The 23,773-nt window shown below is 40.9% G+C and overlaps 1 protein-coding gene across 2 annotated transcripts in view; it reads right to left on the reverse strand.

Annotated features, from left to right (window-relative positions):
• The window catches only part of plppr1 (phospholipid phosphatase related 1), a 68,557-nt gene that overhangs the window by 22,585 nt on the left and 22,199 nt on the right, over positions 1-23,773 (reverse strand). The window contains exons 1-3 of one of the 2 annotated variants that reach the window (XM_028418365.1): positions 7,029-7,119; positions 6,772-6,960; positions 2,221-2,353 (exon numbers count right to left, since the gene is read on the reverse strand). In XM_028418365.1, the coding sequence (XP_028274166.1) occupies positions 2,221-2,353; positions 6,772-6,951 (313 nt within the window). In that variant the 5' untranslated portion in view covers positions 6,952-6,960; positions 7,029-7,119. Of the gene's footprint in view, positions 1-2,220; positions 2,354-6,771; positions 6,961-7,028; positions 7,120-23,773 lie in introns of those variants that run through there. The other variant, XM_028418364.1, reaches the window with a different exon arrangement.

Below are 23,773 nucleotides of genomic sequence, written 5' to 3' on the forward strand. Positions count from 1 at the left end.
AAGTTGTTGTTATTTGCGGATGATATTTTAGCTGTGGTGACAGACCTCGAGACGTCCCTGCCATGTCTGATGGAAACCATTCAGTCTTACTCTGGATTGTCAGGCTACACAGTTAATTGGAAAAAGTCTGAGGCAATGCCTTTGACCTCATTATGTCATCCTCATATGGTGAAAAATTTTAAATTTAGGTGGGCACCCAAAGGCATCAAATATCTCGGAGTTACACTCAGTTCTTGGAGAGTTGCCCGGTTTAAATTTTAACCCTCTGCTACAAAGAATTAAAACAAACCTTGAGAAGTGGGAAAAGATTAAACTTACATTATGGGGAAAAGTTAATATTATTAAAATGATGGTAGCTCCTCAATTTAACTACACCTGATATTTTTAAGAAATATGATGATATGGTTGAACATTTTTTGTGGGAGGGAAAGAAAGCTCGGATTAAATTAAGTAAGCTTTGTGCTCCTAAGGAAAAGGGGGGGTTAGGCTTACCAGACCCAAGGTTGTACGCTATATCTTTTGAAATGGCTAAATTGGCTAAATATTGTAAAGAGTCAGATAATAGGCCAGACTGGATAGATATTGAGAATGAGTTATGTTCACCTTTTAGCCCAAAGGAGAAGTTATCTCAGACGAGTGACACAACAAACCCTATTCTAGTCCACTCCAGGGAAATATGGGCCAAAGTACATCAAATGTACAGAGTGAAGCACCTTGTGTAGCCATATGCTTCTTTATGGTTAAATCCTGCAATTCGTGTGGGTAAAGTGTCGGTTTATTGGAAGCAGTGGCACTCAAGAGGTATACGTACCATAGGAGACCTATACAAAAATGGACAATTTATTTCTTATGAGGAATTAAGTAGCCAATTTAAATTTGAAGGGACACAACATTTTCAGAATCAGAATCAGAATCAGAAATACTTTATTGATCCCCGGGGATTTTTGGAAATATTTACAAATTAGAGACTGCATAAAATTTCGAATTGATATCTCTTCAGAGAATAATATAATGGACTTTATGCATATGCCACTGAAGCACTGCACAGCTTCCAAATTCTACAAACTAACACATTTTTCATTGAGTGGGGAGTCCACTAATGTGAAGTTGTTGTGGCAGAGGGACCTAGGAATGAATATTACACAGGAGAAATGGCTGGAAGTGCTGGCTGGTTGTGGGAAGTATGTTAATGAGGCGCGAGGGAAGTTCACACAGTACAAGATCATACACAGATATTATCATACCCCTGTAAGATTGTATAGAATGAACCTGTTGAATAATAAGTGTTGGAAGTGCAAAACAGAAATGGGAACTTTCTTACATTGTATATGGGAGTGTATACTGGTGGCTCAATTCTGGGACAAAGTGGTGGACTTCCTGAGTGGGTGGTCTGGTTTAAAAATCCCCCTTACTCCTGTTATGTGTCTGCTAGGGGACAGATCTCAACTACCAACAGTATCAAAAGGAATGTTTTCTGTCATTATGGTGGGCCTAGTTACAACTTCAAGAGTAATTCTAAGACACTGGAAAACAGCAGTCTCCCCCAGTTTGAAGGAATGGATGGATGCAATGGTGGAGACAGCATCCTATGAGTCTATGCTTTGTAGACTAAAGGACAACATGGAGGAAAGGACGTGTCCTTGGGAACATTTTTGGAATTATGCAAAGACTGATAAAAACACTGGAATTAGAGGCTAAAAGCAACGCTCTCTTGCACCTTACTTTAATGGACTGGATTACCAGGATGTGGATCTCTTCTATGTGAAATTTGCTTTAAATGTTTACTCCTATTTTTTTGTTGTTATATGGCATGTCAGAGATGGTCTACACCAAAAACAAAATCTAATTGTTGTATTGTGACCCTATGTTCATTTGTATATATTTCTTAAAACGTAATAAAAATTTAAACAAAAAAAAATTAACCTGAGTCAGACCCCGCACAAAACATCTGTCATCTGTCAGCAGGTCGTAATAAATCATGTCATGCACAAGAAAATTTGCTTAATCAACATGTATGTTGAAGTCCACCCCATTCTACGTAGTGCCATTGGAGGAGTTTAGAAGTATCTACAATGTTTCAGTGATCAGGGTTACCATTGGAATCAGTAACTTGCATTGAAAATCCCCTTGTGGGTAAATGATTATAGCCTCATTCTACTCACATTGATTAAAATATTTTACATTGGGGCTGTTTAGTGTTCTACTCATGGCAAATATTACCTATGAACCGTATGATGCGGCGGATAAGGGGGTTGAGGTAACAGCAGTCCCCTGTCAGTATGGTCTTCTCCTGGGCCAGGAGAAATTCCCTTGTTGATTTCATCATGTACATGGATACTTCTCCAATGAAGATCTGCACACAAATTGATACAAAAATAAAGATAATAAATTAAAAAGATATTTAGGAAGAAGAAAAAAAAACAGAGAAAGCAGACATTTGGCATTCTGTTGCAGCCGAGAAACATTTTTCCTAGGCTGGCCTGTGTACATGCACTACTGTGTCTTAATGCAGCCTTTCTCTGGGTCTGTTATTGTGTGGACATTTCATCAGGTCTAATGGAACTGCTGCCAGACACAAGAAATAGAACTCATTGTACAGTTGCCTTGGGTGATGCATGGTGGTATAAAAATGTTTGTGTTTGTTACTATAAATGTGTGCATACAGTTAGTGCGTACGTTTGTACACATGTGGTTTGGTTGTTTGATGTGTGTTCATAAAAGTTTGTTCAGAGCCTTAGGACAGGCATGGTCTCCTCTATGAAAGCTGTTTTTTTATCAACATGTTTTTTTTAAATGTAACATAATAAAAAAGGAGGAAAGAAGGACTGACAGCAGCCACATAAAATGAAAATGAGTATAATACTTTCCTCAATGGACTCAGTCCTGCCTGTCAGGGCATTCTGAATTATTATCTTTTTTTCTTTTACTTGAAAGAGTGGTTGTAAGTCATTTAAATGACCACCTGCATAGAAACAGTCAGTTTAATGCGTTCCAGTCTGTATTCAGAGCCCACCAGAGCACAGAAACAGCACTGGTCAAAGTTACTCATGACCTCCTCATGGCATCAGACTTTCTTTGACCTTTGAGATTAGAACATGAGATTAGGATTACAGGGGCAGCACTAGGCTGTTTTAAATCATACTTATCAGATATATTTTACTTTGTTCATGTTAAATTTTAATCTTAATCTTAATATTAAACAGGTCTCTAAAACCGTCTTCTTTTACCTTTGTAATATTGCTAAGATCAGGAGCATCCTCCCTCAAAATGATGCTGAAAAACGTGTTCATGCTTTTGTTACTTCTAGTCTGGACTACTGCAACTCACTATTGTCAGGATGTCCACATTACCCCATCAACAGCCTGATCCAGAACGCAGCACCTAGAGTTCTGACAGGAATCAGCAAAAGGGATCATATCCTTCCTGTTCTAGCTTCTCTTTCCGGGTCCCAGTGGAGTCAAGAATAAACTTCAAAATCCTTCTTCTGAACTACAAGGCTCTACATGGACTCCATAATATCTACAGGACCTAATAGTACCATATGTTCCTAATAGAACACTCCAATCTAAGAGTGCAGGTTTTCTTGTAGTTCCTAGGATTCATAAAAGTAGAATGGGAGGATGAGCCTTTATCTATCACGCACCGCTACTATATAACCAGTTAACCACCTGGGTCCGAGAGGCAGACACCGCCTTCACCTTTAAGACCAGAGTTAAAACCTTTCTGTTTAACAAGGTGTATAACTAGTCTAAACTAGTGTGTAGAGAAGTTAGGTATAGATACAGTCACTTGTTGATATGGCTTCAGACACAGGTATAATAGGGGCAATAAATTCTTAACTTTTTAAGCATAGCTATGCTGCTATAGGCCTAAACTGTCATGATCCACAGTTCCCCCTAAACCCCTCTTACCTCTCTTTTCTCATCAACCTGATTCATACTAGGGATTCTTGCCATTAACTGTTTGCTGTTTTCTCTCTCTTTGTCTCTTTCCTCCTCTCTGTCCTGTCTACCTCTTCTTCTCCTTCTCTACACAGCCAGCTTATTAGCAGGAAGGTTCTCCCTTATGAGCCGGTCACTGCTCAAGGTATCTTCCTGTTACAAGGTGTAGTCTCAGTAAATAATATTTTCTGCATTTTCTGTCTGAAACAAAACTGACTGACTGATAAAGCCTAGTGGTTTTATGTTGTAACAACAACAATGTAAGCACATGTGTACATAGCCATATTTGACATCATCTCATTACTGGCTTTACTACAACTTCCTGTTGTGATCCTAATTTAGCTGCATAGGTCCACAACTATGCGGCACAGTTTCCACCCACACTAACTAACCTTTACTGTCATCTACCTACACTGGCCTATTATACAAGGTCCATATTATACAGTAAACTACTTCTCTGCCGCCTTTTACTAGTGAACTTTAAAGACCTTAAAGATTAAAGGTTATCAAAGGCTTTTCACTGCATTGAAAGCCTTGACTGTGTTGTCAAAGTCTGATGCCTCGCTATGAATCGGGGATCGACTACATCTCAGCAACCAAACTTCCTCAAGCCTCACATGCTTGTGGAGTCCCAGCCTGAAGACTTACCTGGCATGGCTTACAGTTAAAGTGCCACCTTGTGGGAACAGAAAACCAGCCTTGTGTCAAACTAACTAACTAACATTTTGCATGCTGGTATCACGTAATGAATAAGACAAGGGAAGACCAAGAAGTAAACAATAAAGACAGTTAAACAAGAAATCACATTAGTGTTAAAAACCTCCTATAGCTAACATGGTGCTACTGCTATGTTCAGTATGTCTCATTTCATGTTAAATTGAAAACACATCAAATTTATATTAAATATGAATAAAAATACAAATTATATTATTTGTACAAAATGCACGTAAAAAAACCATTTTAAGTTAAATAGACCACATAGGTTCTGTAAACAATCATTACAAGTAATCAAAAGCTGTGCCTCTAGAATTAACTGTCAAGTGGAGTTGAGATCTCAGGGCTAACTTCCCCTTAAAGAAAGCTATGGGCTGAAATATTAACCTAAAAATTGACAGTAATTCATGATGTAATGATTAATAAATTGTTGAAATATCCAATATATAATAATCAAATAAATCTCTAAGATCATCTTTCTGTATACTTAAGGGCATATGAGGACAAATGTGTGTGTATGTATAAGTAATGGGCAGAAATTAGTCATAGTCACAAGTCCCAAAGGTCAGGGTGGACCAAGCAGTAGGGCTGGTGAAAAACAGGATGCATCTGGTGGATGATTGCACCATAGTTGCACCAAATGGGGAACTGAAATTTGGGTTGCCATGGCGTACGTGACAAACATGATGGTTAATGAAATTAGATATAAGTATGATCTAAGAAATGCATATTCAAAAGTGTGTGATATCATTATGTTGACCATTGGTCAAAATATATCTGCAGTGGGACGAAATGTTGTACAATTGGTTAGAAAACATCTGCAGTATGATGATGTTTGGAAAATAGGTTGTCTTTGCGAAAAGGACTATAAAAGGTTGAGTAAGTAAGCTCAACCCGGGATTTCTACACCGGACGGGGACTGCGCTGCGTGCGGACCGAGCCAAGCCCTCTGCAGTGCTATTCTGGCTTAAAAAGTTCTGTCTGTTTTCCCCCTGCTTAGCAGATGAAGTTGGACGCTTCTTTAGCATGCTAGTGCTAATTCTTGGACTTTGTACTGAGTCAAGAACAGAGAAGAGAGACATCTTGGACTGAAACAGGAGAAGTGTGAACACATACACACACTTCTCCGTGACGGATCCCCGGACCGACTTCGCTGCGGCAGTGACTGATCGGGTGTGGCCGCCCTGGCCCCGCGGCTCACTCAATCTTACTCAACAAGGATTTTTGAACAGAATTGGACTTTTCCACCCTTCATCATTCAGCCGGCTCATAAGTATTCTAATTTTGAATGATTTTCTACAGATTTTGATGTGATTGAGAGATGATTGATGATTTTGATCGGTTTTATTGAGTTTTTGCAATTTTAAATGGTTTTGATGATTTTTGGGATTTTTTAAGAATTACTCGATTTGAATTTAAGAGCTGTCGCGTTGCTTAAACTGCTGAACCTGCATACAAAATAAATATTTTAAAATTCAGAATTCTCCTGTTTTCCCTAGTGATAGTACACCACAGTCTCATGGAAGTAAAACTCTAGGTAATGACTTTTTTGACGTGTTCCAACATCTAGCTCTAGCGGTCACACTGGTTTTTAGGAGTCCACTACCATTTATGTCCTTAGGGCTTATTTTCCTAGCCATTAAACTTTAACCTGGCACGTACCAAGTGCACAGATCCATTAGGGGTAAGCCACCACAACTGACGGGGCCCTCCACCGGTCCCGGCTGCGGGTAAAGCCTCCCTGCGTGGTTGCATCGGTGCGAGGGAGGAAGCAGGGCAGACGTCAGGATTAACGGTGGTTAGAAGCCAGGCGAGTTACCCCGCCCTCAGCTTAAGTAGTGTGTTTTTAGAATTCATGCTAGGGTAATACCCTTCTGACTAAGGCACCGGGACCCCATTTAGACGGAGAGCTGACGATTATTTCCCGGGATCTAACATAACAAATATTTAAAAAATCCAGTTGAAGCAATAGAACTGGCTGCTAAGAGACCCCTGAAATGTGAACCTCATATACTGAATACCGTTAGAGCTTTTCACTGTCAATAGAGCAATGTGAGCAATGTGAGCAATCACCAAACATTGTTATCAAATACATGTATAAAAGGGTTTTACTTACAATAGCTGTGGGAGCAGCAGCCACCACACAGTACAGGATGAGTGGAGGGATAAAGCTGGACTCCTCCATGCCAGGGTATGGCTTCATCAGCTCTGCATCATTGCAGAAAAAGCCCTGGACATGCACACTGAACAGGTCTGTGCACTCCATGTAATAAGCCAACAAGACTGTGCCAGACATGATGACCACCTGGAAAAAGAGCATGTTAAATGATGAGGCTGAGAGAGAAAACCAAAAAAGTTGTATAGCCAAGTGACCTGATAGTGTTCCTGATTCAAGTTGATTTGATTAAATGAGCTGCTTGATCCTCATCACTTTCGCCTGCCTCATGCTAACTTGTGCTTATGCACACCATCTGTTACTACCTCCCATCCTCCCTTCCCTCATACTATTATCCTGCAAACATCATAACATCATCTTTTGTCTCTGGCTTCCTTTCACTGTGTCAGCTGCAGGCATTACTTTCAGGGCTCTCAAGTGTTACGCATTGAGCATGAGACACACAGGTCAACAAGTCCGCAGTTCACCCACCACACATGGCATTTCTCATGTGCAGAAATTATTAACTGCACTGCACAGAAATTCCTATATACCATACTATAAATGAATCAAAGGCAGACAATGTGCTCCTACAGCTGTCTGGAATTAGCAACCCATCGGCCAATCAGAAAGTAGAATTTCTCTGATAATCAGAAAATATTTAGGATTATTTCTTGATTTAATTTGTCGGTTTTTGTGTTTGTTTAGAAAGGAATAGCTAAAACAATATATTTGATACAGCAGAAAGTATTTATTTGAAAACACACTTTATTCTATATATATACTTTATATTATATACACAATAATACTACACACATCTACAAAAACCAAAGACCACTAATGATTGAATAATGAATAAATAATGTATGCTGTGAGTGTTACGTGACAAATTAATGAATGTCAAATATCAGACATCATTTATTTCTTTGTTTGTTTCATAACAATCCATATCAACGTATCAATGATCCGTGAATGAACTGTATTGCACACAGTCTGAGTGGCCTGGCTGTGTGTTCTGTAACAAAAGAATGAGGACCTGAGGACAACGCACAGTTGAGTGAGTCTTCAACCAATCATTTCTGTTTCCTGTCCTGCTGACTGAGCTTATGCAGCTGCCTGCCATGTGGCAAGAGAAGGTACCGCATGTAAATACACGAGGAGGAATCATTACTCCCAAGTCGTTCACAAACAACACTTCAATATGTCTGAATGAAAATGACCTGGATGACTGAGAATCTTCATCTGCATTCTCCAAAGACATGAGAAGCACTGGCAGAGTCACGTTGAAGATGGCTGCCGAGTGACTGCAGCTGACAGATGACAGTCAATTTTTAACTACTTTCTGTCTCAATTTTGGAAAACAACCATACACCAAACTGAGAGAAGTTTGTAAAATAGCTCTAGAAAATTTCCAAGGAGTGGATTGATAACGACGAACAAGATTTTTGGTGGATTGAGAACTGCGGGGGAGTCCAGCACTATACTCCAGGAGCACCACACTGAGGGGGTGTCCAGCAACACACTCCAGGAGCACCGGCACTACACTACTTTTCATTAAATCTGCTATAATGGCTAGCAAAAAGGATAAAGACAACACACATTACATCTCATAAGGCCAGGTTAGTCAATTATTGGAGCAACAGAAAGCATTTTATAAAGGAATGCTACAGCAGCAAGAAAGAAATTTCAAAGCTTGTGTGAGCACTTTGATTGACAGTACAAATTCCAGAGTAGATGCTATTCTGAAAGATCTACAGGAATTGAAAATTAGTCTACAGTAGGGGTGGGACGGTTCAGGAAAAAAATCGGTTCGGTACACGTGTTTCGGTTCGGGGCGAGTGTTCTGTTCGGTTCTGGACATGCGCATCAAGTCATGCAGGGAGGCATTTTTACCACAGCAAGTGTTGCCAACTTGCCGCCTGTCTTGCTAAATTTGGTGACTTTCCAAACCTTTTTTTTCAAAAGCAACTAGTGACTCTCTCTGGTGACCTTTGGAGGCTGATGTGAAATCATGTATCATTCTGCAGTCAGCTACTCTCCTCGACAAGCAGCGACCGTGAGCTCCTCCCCCGCCTAGGCGCATTTACAATCACTGTCAGTCACTGTAGCGTCACGCAGCAGTCAGAGCAGAGAGGAGACCAACACCACTCTGCATCCAATCCGAAGGTCCCGTCATGGCTTACAGAGCGGGATGTAAATATAAATAAAATAAAAACACAGGCATCAGTACCGTTAGCTTAGCCTAGCAGAGTTTAGTCTATCCAACTAGCATGTCACGAGCAACGGTGGACAAAGCAACACGCGTTCTCTGTCTGACGGTGGGAGTATGCACGCACACGTGTCTGTGTGTGTAGGCTACATGCATCGTACCTCTGTGCGAAGAGAGCAGTGGTGAATTGTAAACGCACAACCATGCAGAGACAGAAATGACATGCTGCCGTGCAAATAAGATAAATAACATGAGCTGTTTAGTTTGTTTAATAAAGAACAAACTAAACAAAAGAACACTGTTATGATCTGGCGCTACATAGAAATTAAAAAGAAATGAAATTGACTTGACCTGATATAATGATGGGGAAACACTGAACTGATTCTTAAATATAGTCTAGTCTACAGTACACACAAAAAGAAGTAGATAATCTGAAGGCTCATAATACAACATTGTCTTCTGACTGTAAATCTACACAAGATGACATACATAAGCTGGCCGAATCAACGATCATTCTAGATGGAAAGATAGATGCTTTGGATGCTCAAGCCAGAAATAAAAAAGTCATAATTGATGGCATACCAGAAGATGAGAGTGAAAAACTACAAGATTCTAAAAATAAAGTGCTGGCTTTCTTTAAATAAAATCTGGATTTGGATCCCAAAAGTATAGGCATCGTAAAGGTACAGCATCTTGGAAAACCAGATAAAAGGGCAGACACACAGAGACACAGTGCTACACAGGTCAAAGAAGCTGAAAGGAACCAACTACTTCATAAATGAAGACTATCCTGTCTCTGTCTGCCAGAAAAGAAAAGAACTGATCCCACAGATGAAAGCTGCCAGAGAAAGGGGGGACATTGCCTATTTAAGGTACGATAGGCTAATTGTACACAAAAATAGTACACTGATATGACTAGGCTTGTTGTACAAAATATAATTATTTCTCATTTTGACAATTGTCAGGCAATATGGTCAAATGCTAAAAGAAAAGATTTAAATAAACTCCAGATAATGCAGAATAAGGCTGCCCATGTGGCATTAAATTATTCTTATAGGACCAATATAAATACCATGCATTAAAATCTTGGCTGGCTAAAAGTTCATGATAGGGCATTAGCTTCACAATTATTGTCAATGTGGAAAATCTGAAAACAATCAAACTACAATGTTTTTATTTCTCCAATTCAAGACAAATTTAGATGGTCATGGATATGCCACTAGACATGCAGCTGAAGGACGCTTTTTAATTCCAAGGGCTAAAACTAACTTCCTCAAATGCACTTTTACCTACAGAGCAATGAAAGAATGTTTTTTAGAAGCAGAGAGATGAAACAGCTTTTTAGGCCTGGACACTCCCAAATCGATTTAGCAAAAACAAGCATCCATAGATGGACCCTGGAGAACTGACGGGTATCAGACTGAGACACATTTTGTCATCTGGCGCTTCTGGCCAAGGAAATCTTAAAGACGGATTTACACCACATGCGAAGCTGCAGCGTAACTGCAGCGAAGCGACAGCTGCTGTGAAACGCTTCCATTATAGTCAATGATTTACACCAGCCGTGTAGCAGCACATCTAAGAAGTGTCCCAGAACCGTAGCTATGCACTGCTACGTGAGTGGTATGCAGCAGTTCTCTTCTAGAGATCTGTCGGGCCCTGAGGTTTCAGTAACATGCTCTGTAACCCAGCCTGATAAATGTAGAGAGGGCATTAACCATTAGATAAAACAGACATATTACTTTGTGAGTCTGTGAATCTCCTGGAGAATGTGGCGGCAGCGCTACACCATGCTATGCCTCTAAAACGCTCCTGGTGTAAATTGATGTTGTGAGAAAGACTGAGGTCCTCCACCACATACAAACCATGTTTCCCCACCAAACAGAACTGATAAAGCTGCTTGGAGGAGCAAAGTAACATCTTCAAGAAAACTCTGGATGACTGAGAATGCAGTTACGGTTGAGATAAATTGAGAATATGTCCATAGTGACATAAAGAATAATAAAACCAAAAGCTGTTTCGAGTTAGTTGCCTTGTTGTACCTTTAGTGGTTCTTTATATCTAATTATATTATTTATTAGGCCCTATTGTAATTGTAGTGTTTATTAATATTATTATTTTTATTAATTGTGCCACTTTACACCGCATTTTCACCCCTTTGCCATGCCCCAAAATGAACAAAATTTTGTATGTTTTGTTTACAGAAAACGTTTTTACTTTACATACACATTTAGAGTACAAGAATTGTATAGACAAAAATACTGACAATGCTATTAACCATCTCTGGTGTCTCTTGGATTGTCAGCCTTAGTAGACCAATAAAGGTATCATGCCACATATACAGCTATGCAATACCGATTGTCTTAATATCATTTACTAGCTAAAAACTTAAGTTAATATATTAATATCTGTGGAATTACCTACACAGTGAAGCTGATCAGATAAAAACATGCCAGCTGCTTGTAACACTTCCCTCCAACACCAGGTGTCACTACACTACTGCAGGAGAGTCAGTACTATTTCATTTCATATTAAGAGTACACACCTCAGTTGTTTGTCAGTGGTGTAGAAAGTACACATATATTTTTTGGATTTGAGTAATACTATTGTGCTGACTCAGAAAATGTATGGATATACAAATAGTATCAAGACAAGCTGCATTTGAAATCATTTGTGTTTTATTTTGAAAAGAGCATCCGATTGGGGAGGCGCCTAGGGGGCATCCTAAACAGATGGCCAAACCACCTCAACTGGCTCCTGTCAACACAGGGAAGCAGCAACTCTGCAGGGAGCCTCTCCTTACAAGAGACCAGCGACCCTGAAGAGTAAACTAATTTTACTTACTAACTTTCTTCAGCAAATCACCTCAACAGACCTGAACAGAGTCTGCATGACTGTGCGTGCGCCCCAGCCTGCCTGTAGATCTCCTGCTTCTCTTTTCTCTCACTTGTGGAGAAGAACCCAGGATACTTGAACTCCTCCCAGGCTTAAGAGCATGGACTCTAAATTAATGGGACTGATTCTCTGTCAACTTGCAACTTGCAACACTGTTGTTTATTTATGAGGAAGTTGCATTTTATTAAATGTTTGCCTCTCTCTTCTCAAATGAAAGGCACAGAGACACAAGGAGAACAGATAAGGAAAAAAACAAAGTACAAGCCTGGTTTAGTCTGTTCAGCCTGATCGGACTACTCTTCTCTTGTCAGTATAAGTAGTGATGAAGTGAGTTAACTCTACTTACTTACTTAAAAAAAAACAGTACGGTTTTTTCATTTTTTTATTCCTAAAGCGCACTCCCTGATGTTTGTGACTAGTATTTTTTCATGAGCTGGCTGACAGTTTTACACCTGAACAAAATGTTATATTCTCAACATAAAACACAAACTTGTGGCTCCATTATAATCACTTGTCACTGAAGTGAACTGAAATGAAAATTCTTGGCCGAAACCGAAAACCGAAACAACGAAAATAAAACGTATCATGCTAATTATCAGTACCATTGCATTTATGGCTATATATGTGTATAACTGTGTACTAACCTCACTAAAATCAAGGCATTGCAAATGCACAACTTAATATTAATGTTTCAAAGAATAAAGCAATTACAAAATTATAAAAATGTGTATTTAGCACATTCCAACAATGCACAATATAAAATAAAATAACTTAGCTTGACCCCACTAATGTGTACATCTTATTTAAATAGGGCCAGTGCATAAATAAACATTTTGTCAAATTAAAAAAATGTCCAGCAGAAAATAAATCTGTTGTCACATATATAGTTAATCAGAACAGAATAAGCATGTCTATGATTTTTTTTGAGGAACTCTATTGCAGGATCTCACTGAACACATTAGACAGCGAGGGCGCGCTGTGCGCTTCCCTGTCTCCAAGCGTGTTCTACACATCCACGCAGCCTGGATAATTTGTTGTGCGTGCTGCCTTATTCCCACATCCAAGTATGGTCATTATAACGCTGATCAATTCCGTTGCGATGAAGTGCAGAGGATCCGAGTATGGTAGATCTCAGTGAAACACGTGCTGACGGACTACGAGTGTAATTTTTAATTTTTTCACTCTGTCTCAACCTCTTTGCTTAGAAGACGCTTTAGTGTTGCGTTTAAAAGAATAAGATGCATCAGAGGAGCTGATCTCTTTAGTTAGCTGCTCAAATGGGGCAAGAAAAGACACCTCAGACATGCTGGAGTGTCCAGACAAGTCTGTGCTGGTAGCGTCATCAAAACATCCTGTTTCGCCCGATTTGTTTTGGTTTAAAAAGTGTTTCGGCCGAAAACCGAAAATGCACTTTTGGGCCATTTTCGGCTGGAAATTTTTCGGTGGCCGAAAATACAGTGCATCCCTAATTGTCATGCTTCATTAGCAGTGTGAAAGGTAAATGGTTACAGATGGCTAGCATGTCATCAAACTACTTCAGTGATGGAAAACACATTTATTTTATCCAAAAGTCTACCTGACAATTTTTGGTGGAGTGTCTAGTATTTCACTCAGTGAATTAAATCTCCACATTATCTTTGCAATATATACAGTTGTGCTCATAGGTTTACATAACCTGGCAGAATTGATGATTTCTGGGCCATTTTTCAGAGAATATGAATGATAACATGACAACTTTTCATTCACTCATGATCAGTGGTAAATGAAAATGCACTTGAAAATGCGATGCAGAAAGCTGCCGATCACCAACAGATCAATACAAGCCAGAGCAGGAAGGAAGTTTGACAGACAGGCAAACGGGCCAATGATTTTGATAGGGTCCATCACAATGATTTGGTGATGTTTGTGCTTCCACGGATGATTAATATGTTTTGATGTGAAACCAGTTGCTATCAGTGTGTACAGAGAAGTTCAGTTACTACAACAAAAAACGATTCCGAAAATCTCCCACTCTAACCAGCTTATTCAGAAAACTAAATTTGGTAACACTTTATTTTACGGTGTCACTGTACCTACCTAATCAGGTACAGTGTAACAACCTGTGTAACAATATGTTATTTTTTTTTTATTTTAGATACTGTATTAATCCCAGAGGGAAAGTCTTTACGGCTGCTGCCAAGCAGCGTCATACAATGACTAGCAAGGCGCGCCACAGGCTAGGGTGAAGTGTCTTGCCCAAGAACACACAACAGTGACTAGGGAGGAGTTGGGATCGAACCACCAACCTTCCGGTTACTAGACAACCCTGCTATACCACTTCGCCACTGTTGTCCCATGTTACCATGTACTAGTGTTGTAGATACATAATGTAGTTTTTGTGTACCTGCATACAGTTGTTACAGTGTAATATGAGGTGCTTCTTATAACATTTAGCCAAAGTGCTAAATTCTAGGGAGGCAATGGGCTAACCTGAGATCCAAGGCACCCTCATGCTGGAGAGGGTAAATCAATGATCAGGACACTGTTATGTGTCTATTATGTCTGTTATGTGTCAACTATTTAACATTGCAGAGCTCAGGGGGAAATCACTTTGGTATACAAACCATGTTTAGCTCCATCCAAATGTCTTCGTCTTCAGTGTAGATGCACAGAAAAAGTAGTTTATTAAATTAACTGTAACTTTTTAAGAAAAATGCAGACAGAACTAGAAATGCTTTAGTAAAAATATAAATATATTCTAATTTGTATGAAGTAATTAATGAACTGTGTGGGAAGAGTATGTTTTATTATTGATGTGGTGATAGTATTTTTAGTGAGTGGGCATTATTAGTTTTGGAATGCATTACAGTCAAAAATGTTAGCCGGGTTTGTTTGTGTGTTTTATTTCAGGTTTACAAACTAATAGTTCACCTGAACGTTCCTAATGGTTTCTAATAGTTCAGCTGAAAGTTAGTTCAGCTGATAGTTCACGTAGTATGTGTGGCTGTGTGAAAAAAGAATGCGGAAACTACGAGTTGTATCCGCCGTGCTTGTTCCGACAACCCGTCCAGAGGGGAGACTAACGAAAAGTAAATCTGGACAGTTGCACGGAGCCATGCAAGAGAGTACACGAGCCCCGAGCGGAGAGCGACAGATGGGATTACCAGACAGGACGGAGACCTGGAAGGAAACGATTACGTCATTACAATGGGAGAACTGAAGGCAAGAGCTGACGGGACAATTGAAAGGCGGAGTAATCATCATAGTAGTGATAAGCTGTGTTGATTACTGGAAGCTACGGAGCTCATAACATGGCTATTGCTAGACTGAAGGCTGCTATTAAGCTGTAGCTAATCAGAAAATAAACTGTGACATAGTGATTCAACTCTGCTCAAGGAGATCAGTCCACAACGTAGCTGTGGACTAAGTAACAGTGAGACGATTCACCAAAAGTCACCAATCTGAAGAAAATTGACGGATAACGCGCCTGATTTAGAGAGCTTAAAGCGGACGCGTGCTAATGCACAGTGGAGCGAATAAATCACCTCAGCACCAGTGCTGGCCGTTTACGTGAAGCTGATTTGTCTAATGAATTAACAAAACTTAGAGACGATTATGAGAAACTCCTTGATGCTAGTAATGAGTACATTGAAGCACAGGAGCAGATAGACCCAGCAGATGACAACGGTGAGTCAAGGGATGCCCTGGCAAAGAGAGATGCCAATGAGCAAAGGTTTACAGAAACTGAGGGCTCAGTCTTGGAAATCCTGTGGTCTAAGTATGCAGAGCAAGACATAGATGCTCTTGTGACACAGTACAAGGTAGCTTTTGATTGGGCTGAGGCGCTTGGGAAAGATAAGATTGTCTCATGGAAGATGCAAGGTGTGGAAAATAGTAAACTGGACAGGAAAGGAGCTGAAAAGTGCTGTGTATACATGGAGAGATTATTGACCACACGGGAAGAACAAGTGGGTGCTCATTTTATCTTTGAAAGAGGAAAAGGAGCACTGATGGATGAATGGATAAGCCGGTGGGATGATGAAGACGACGGTAGTGCCAGTGTAGCCAGTGAGCATGTCGCACCAGCTAACAGCAGTCTCACAGTTGCTCGTAACATCGCACCCAACCAGTAACCCCTGCTACTGCTACGCCACCCGTTGCCACCAATCCTACTATTGCAACCCTACCCCTTGGCAGTCAATCTCCAGGTGGGTTTGCAGCTGCCACGTTCAGTCTTCCACAACCCACCACGCAGTCACGGCAGCCTGGCAGTGGACCTAACAATGGTTTTGCCCAGCCTCCAGCCTGCACTAGCACGCCACAACTGCCAAGTGTTCACACTGCTCCACCTGTCGATTTCAGTATGGGACAAGGGAGTAGCTTTCCTCATAGTGGCTCGGGGGTGCAAGCTGGGGTAGACAACAGTTATCAGTGGGCTCGGCCTAAAATAAGGTTGACACCTATAAGTTTACCAAAGTTCTCCAGGGATAGGAGGGACTATTGACGTTGGAAAGCTGAGTGGGAGAGTATCCAGGCAAATCTCAGCTGGAATAAAAAGGATAGAGACGCTGTGGGGAGCTGGTCTTGTAGATCAAGTGGACCCATTGAGGTACAGTTTTCTAACTAAACTCTGTGTAGTAGTCAGTTATGTCCGCAGAGCTGTGAAGAAGTGGTTGGCCTGTATTGGGAGAGCTTTCGTACCATCAAAGTGGGAGGTAGTACCGACAGTGGAAGACAGCGGTCGTTTTGATGCTGTTACTTTGCTGTAGGCTCATAAACGCAAACACTCACCCACTGCTCCGCTTTTCACATAGATGCCCATATGGGTTTCTGTCCTGACTCCTGATATTTTATTATATATTATTTTATTATATTATGTTATATTATATTATGAAATTCGGCTGAGGATCGTCTAGCGGAGGACGGCCAGCTGTGTGGCTATCATCACCGAAACCTGGCTGGATCACAACACACCGGACACCGCGGTGGAGCTAGCGGGATGCTCTTTGTTCCGAGCAGACAGGACTGCAGCTTCTGCTAAACACAGAGGCGGAGGGCTCGCACTGTACATCTGCAACTCCTGGTGTACAGCCACACACATCATCGGAACACACTGCACACCCGATCTGGAATACCTGGCCAAGAAATGCAGACCATTCAAGAAGGTGAGAGAGTTCTGCTCCATCATTATCATAGCTGTATACATCGCATCGCGGGCTAACGCTAAGCTAGTGCTAGAGGAGCTCTACTGTCTGATCAGCAGGCAGATGAACTCCAACCCAGAGGCAGCTGTGATCGTGGCTGGAGACTTCAATCGCGTGGAACTCAAAGCAGTGCTTCCAAAATTCTGCAAGTTCATACACTTCCCCACCAGAAACAGCAACACTGGATCAAGTTTACTGCAACATTCCAGGAGCATACAAGGCTGCAGCAGCTCCTCACCTGGGTATGTCAGATCACACCTCTGTGGAGCTGATTCCAGTCTCTGCAGCTCGCCTCAGTTCCTGTGTGCCTCAAGTCCTCCATCATTGTGCCTGCGCCGAAAAAATATGCTGTCACCAGCCTCAATGATTACCGCCCTGTTGCTCTGACACCGGTAATCATGAAGTGCTCTGAGAGAATCGTCTTAAGCCACATCAAAGACGTTATTCCTGCTACTCTGGACAAACATCAGTTCGCCTACAGGGAGAACCGGTCGACAGAGGACGCAGTCTCTCTAGCACTGCACAGCTCCCTGACTCACCTGGAGCATCCTAAAACCTACGATGTTATTTGTGGACTCCAGTTCAGTGTTCAACACTGTGATCCCAGACAAGCTGACAATGAAACTCCACAACCTGGGACTGCCTGGCTCTCTGTGCTTCTGGATCAAGGACTTTCTCACCAACAGACCTCAAGTGGTGAGAATTGGGGACTCCACCTCACCCACACTGATCCTGAGCACAGGAACACCACAGGGGTGTGAGCAAGACCAAGGAGGTCATTGTGGACTTTAGGAGATCCAGGAGAATGGAACACATCCCTCTCCTCATTCATGGGGAGGAGGTGGAGCGGGTGGACAACATAAAGTTCCTGGGCATCCACATCACATCTGACCTGTCTTGGTCCCTGCACACGTCCCACCTGGTGAAGAAGGCCCAACAAAGGCTCTTCATCCTCAGGAAGCTAAAGAGGACTGGACTCTCCCCTCAGCTTCTCACAAACCTTTACAGGGCCACAATAGAAAGCATCCTCTGTCTGAGTGCAACAGTCTGGTACAGGAGCTGCACTGCACAGGACAGGAAGGCCCGGGTGGTGAAGACAGCACAGGGGATTGTGGGGAACCCTCTTCCACACCTGGACTCCATATACGACAGCCGGATTCAGGGCTGGTCGTATAGCTGCAGACCCCACCCACCCAGGACACGAACTGTTTGTACCTCTTCCATCTGGAAAGAGGTACAGGAGCATCAGAACGCACACCAAAAGACTGAGACACAGCTTCTTCCCCAGAGCTGTGAAATCCATCACCCCACTTTCCCATACACATCCCACCACCCAAAGTCTGAGCAATAAGACTGTACACAGACAGACTGTACTTTTGAACATTAATATGCTGCAATATATTCATACTGGTCACTTTAAAAAAGTTAATTTGCACTATGAGTTTTACTGCTTTTATTCTTTATTCTATTTTATATTTATTTAGATATATTTTGCCATTTTTTTATTCCATGTGTCTACCTGTGTGCCAGCCACACTTTCCACTGCCAAAGCACCGCCATCCAACCTCTCCATGGAGGAAAGGAAGGCCCTGATGGCACTACAGAAGGACCAGAACATCAATATCTTAGAAGCAGACAAAGGAAGATGCACAGAAGTGCTCAACACACAGGACTACCACTCCAAAGTGGCGGATCTCCTCAGTGACACAGCCACATATGAGACACTGAAGAGGGACCCCAATGGCAACTACAATAAAAAAACTAGTCAGCTGCCTACAAAAACTGGAGAAGGACCAAATCATCAACCGCAAGCTCCGACTTTATCCTGGGGAAGCCACTCCACACCTGTATGGACTCCCCAAGATACACAAGGAAGAAGTCCCCCTCAGACCCATCGTCAGCGGCACAAACTCAGTCACATACAATGTGGCTAAGCACTTGGCTGAACACCTGACACCACCGGTGTCTCCAATTGTGGCCAACCTCTACATGGAAGAAGTGGAGTTCCTCCCTGAGTTCCTTTCCTGGAACCACCCCCACCCACTGGTTCAGATATGTGGATGACACCTGGGTCAAAATCGAGACCCATGAAGTGGAACGGTTCACAGAACACATCAACACAGTGGTCAAAAACATCAAGTTCACTCGGGAGGACACCAGGGACAACAATGTGGCCTTCTTGGACAGCACAGTACACATTAAGAAGGACAGGAGCCTCAACGTGGAAGTGTACAGGAAGCCCACACACACAGATCAGTACCTGTTGTTTGATTCACACCACCCACTGGAACACAAACTGGGAGTCATCAGGACCCTGCAGCACAGAGCACAAACTGTACCAACCAAACCTGTGGCTACCCCAACTGGGCATTCATCAAAGCCACAAAAACAAGACCTACTAACAACAAGAAGAAGGACAACAACCAATGGAGAAATAACATCTCCATTCCATATGTGTCAGGAGTATCAGAGACACTGTAGGATCTTCAACAATCATGACATCCCAGTCCATATCAAAGCGATGACAACACTGAGACACCTGGCACAGGCAGCCAGATCATCACAGGTAATTATGGAAACATTTAGTGCTATTGTTTTTAAGTTTTACCCAGACCCACAACCACATATAAACCATGTTTCCCCACCAAACAGTTAGAACTGGTGAAGCTGCTTGGCTGAGCAGCGAAACGTCTTCAAGAAAACTCTACAAGTCCAGACGCCTTGCTTCAATCTTCTCTAAGATGTCATAATCAAAAGAAGTTTTTTTAAGTAAAAGATAGGTCTGATCTTTGCAAACTTAAATGCCTGGGATACATATTCTGTTTTTTTTTATTTGAAAATTTGATATGATTTAATACAGAAGTACCAATCAGAGGAGAGACATGACTGAGCAGCTGAATTGGATAAGAGAGATAAGTAGGACAGAAACAGTCCAGAAGTGGATCTGGTCTATGAGTAGTGACTTCACTATTGAGATCTGCAGAAATACTTGGCTTGGTAGTGCTATGACAGTACTAAAAACAAAAAGCCAACAAAATGACTGGTTTTAATGCCAGAGTTTGAGGGTGTGAATAAAACGGTGAATGAGTTTATCTTTTTGAGAGAAGCCAATTGAATCTAAAAGTGAATAAAAAACAGTCATATCATCATCCATGTAAAAGTTAAATACGCCCACTAATACTTTGTACTGACAGAAACTGAAGAGTAAGCGGCAGCAGGAGGGCGAAATGCAACAATAAGCAGAACTGGCTTCTCTGGTTGCCAGTTGTGGTGAGACCGGCTGAGAGTAAGGCTTTCAAACAAACTATGCTTAGATGTAGTTGTGGGATTAATTAATACATTTGAGTGGTAGATTCCTGACCCTTGGCCTGTTGCCTCAAGGAATATAATTAATATGACTAGAGGGAGTTGATTCATTTGAGTTGACATACACTCAGTTGGGTTTCAGTAAGGCAAAATACATTGGTCTGATGATCAATTATTTAATCATTTACTAACAGATTTAGACAGGAGAGACTGTATATTTAGTAGTCAACATCTTATTGTTAAAAAAATTTCTTTTTTATTCTGGATGCTTATTGTTAAATATTGTTTAGGTTCTTTTGATTAACATCTCCTTTATGTGCTTTTACTCACCGTTTCTAAGTGATTGGTGGGCTTTATATTACGGTTTTTTTAATAGAGGGTGGCAGTCCTACAGATGCAGCAGAGGCATGTGCAAGACTGCCACTGTAACAGCCAGTGAATCTACATCAGACTGGCTGAATAAAAGAATCATGGTTTTGGAATGGTCTAGTCTACTTTACAACCTAACTAAAACTTTCATTTTTTCTTTTCTTGGTCGTGTTCGAGAACGGTTGTGTGATTGGTCCGAATTTTTGAGTTGGTGTGGTGGATGCAGAAAAGCTTTTCCTCAGTGCAGAATCCACATCAGAATCAGAATTGTGTTTATTGCCATGTAAGTGAAGGGGGTTCACATTACTAGGAATTTGCCTTAGTGATTGGTGCATACAAAGAACATATAATAATTAACATGAAATAAGATAAAACTAAGATAAAATGTTTCCAACAATACTGTCTGCCAGACCTAATGTTTTTATCTTTTATCCTGTCCCACATGCCCACCTCTCTAACATTATCAGCTCGTTATCGCACCCCATTCAGGAAACAGATAACCCGGAATAGGTCAACAAATTTTCCTCCTGAGTCCTCTCCCCTTTTCTCACATTGCAGCAGAGCATTAGCAGAGTGATCCGGAGTGAGAACTTACCATAATTTCATGTTTCCCCTTACATTCCTCATTCCTTCCAGACAGTTCACAAAGACATATCATTCATCCTCACCCTGCCTGTGCCTGTTTGCCTGACTTCTCTTTTTCTCACAGAAGTGGGAACTCTTTTTTGTCACAGAAACGCCTTTCTTTATCCCCCTCTGTACAGATTTATCTTGGTTGCCCTCACTCTTCCACTGGTCCTTTGTGTTTCATTATCTTTCTTCATTTTTCTCTGGCTGACACGAAACAGCTAGGTAGAAGGACACTGATGTCACATGACAAAAACACAGCCCCCTGATTGGAGTAGCCTGTGCCATGCCAGAGGCTGTGACAGGGAGGATGTTTATTGATGGTGAATTTTTTATTTAGTGATGTAACTTGTTTTTCTCTGCTACTGTTACTTAACAGCATGGCATGAGATTCCAATGTTATAACATTTCTTTCAGAAAAATAATGCCAGAACCTAGAATTTTGCTCCTGGTAGGATTATAAATGTGTGGTGGTATGTTTTATTGGCAAAGAATGAGCTGCATTACAGTCTACAGTACAGTTTTGAATAGGACCTTTGTAGTTATCACCTACTAAATTGACATCAGAGGTTTAATAAAGAACATATCTGAAAACCTGAATGTATTTGGGTCATATTCATAGAGAAGATTGTAGCAAGGCATCTGGACATGTAGAGTTTTCTTGAAGACATTTCTCTGCTTATCCAAGCAGCTTCATCAGTTCTGTTTGGTGGGGAAACAGGGTTTATATGTTGTTGGTGGACCTCAGTGGGTGGATCTGTGTGAAACTCACAACACAATGTTATCTGATGTTTGATAGGAAATTCAAGATGGTGCTGTCTCAGACGGCAGCTTGTAGTAGCAGCTCCGAGCGTTTTCGCGTGTTTTATAACTTTTTTTAGTGTTTAGTGTGCTTATGTACGTCTACTTTTGTTTGTGTTTTTGTCCTTGATCTGCTTTATGTGTTTGTATGTGCATATTCTTTATTTGTTGCTGCCATGTGCGTGTATGTGTATATAAGAGTTTATGCTTGTGTTTATTGTATTTATTCTTCAAAATGCTGCTACTACAACTTAATTTACCCACAGGGATTAATAAAGTTAATCTAAATTTTAATCTTAATCTTAATTAGCTTTTTTGTCTGTCTCAGTAGCAAAGACTGATGGATGGTGGTCCCATAGATGTATCATATATACGAAATATAGCCTCCTCTGGCAGCCACACTTTGAGTGGTCCTCCTTTTTCAGTCATCACCAAGTAAAACACGGCTGACTGACAGCTCACAGCCGTACAGCAACAAGAGGGGGGAAGGGATTCTGCCTGTGCAGGATGAGGACAATTTTAGCACTTTCTTTCTGTGATGGGACATAAAAACAGATCATTTTACAGGCATGCATGATGGAAAATTTTAGTGGCTTTGATATTTCATACAGCAGTATACCATGAAACCAATAATATAATTCACCCATATGTAGTTGCTATGAGAAACTCAGGGGTACAAAATGAAAGGGGATAGAAATAAGAATATGAGAGAACTGGGATGGCATTTTGATAGTAAGACAAATTAAAAAAAAAGTACAAATGAAAGGAAAAGGTGGCAAAAATGAAGAAGGGGGATGTGAAGACTGGGGAGAGCCATCTTGGATGTGATTATGTAATGCATGCACCTTTAGGCTTTCATTATTCTAATCTTTTGCGGTTTTGTGTCAGTAAGAACAAAAACCTGGCTGTGTGTCTGCAGCTTTCAAACCGGTCTTTATCTGTTTTAAGTCAATCATTTTAGTCATTATTTCAAATACAACAATTCTTCATAGAGACTAAAATGTTGACTGTGCTGGTGCATTATGATTTTTACTTGAATTATGAATAAATTACATAATAAATTTGGTAACACTTTATTTTACGGTGTCATTACATTATTACACATTATTACATTATTATTACACTGTACCAACATAATTAGGTACAGTGTAACAACCTGTGTAACAATATTAAGATTAAGAATACCTTTATTAGTCCCACTAAATTGCGTTTTTGCAACAGCAGACACAGACAGCAAAAGATAAGTTAGGAAAGATATATACATGATAAAATAAACTACCAATAAAATATACAATAGAATAGAATAAAAAAAACAGTATACATATTAACAGTTATTGCACAGGTGAGTGGGGGTAGAAGTGGTCTGTAAGAAAACTGTACATAGTGCATCAAAAACTAAATAAACAATTTACTGTACACTGTGGTGTGTGAATATTGCACCTATCAGAAGTGTTTATTATATAGTCTGACAGCAGCAGGAAGGAAAGACCTTCTGTATCTCTCCTTCACACACCGAGGGTGGAGCAGTCTCCCACTGAAGCTGCTCTGCAGAGCTGACAGGGTGTCCTGCAGG

This window comes from Parambassis ranga, chromosome 12 (genome assembly GCF_900634625.1).
Source record: "Parambassis ranga chromosome 12, fParRan2.1, whole genome shotgun sequence".
In the NCBI taxonomy this organism is placed as follows: Eukaryota; Metazoa; Chordata; class Actinopteri; family Ambassidae; genus Parambassis; species Parambassis ranga.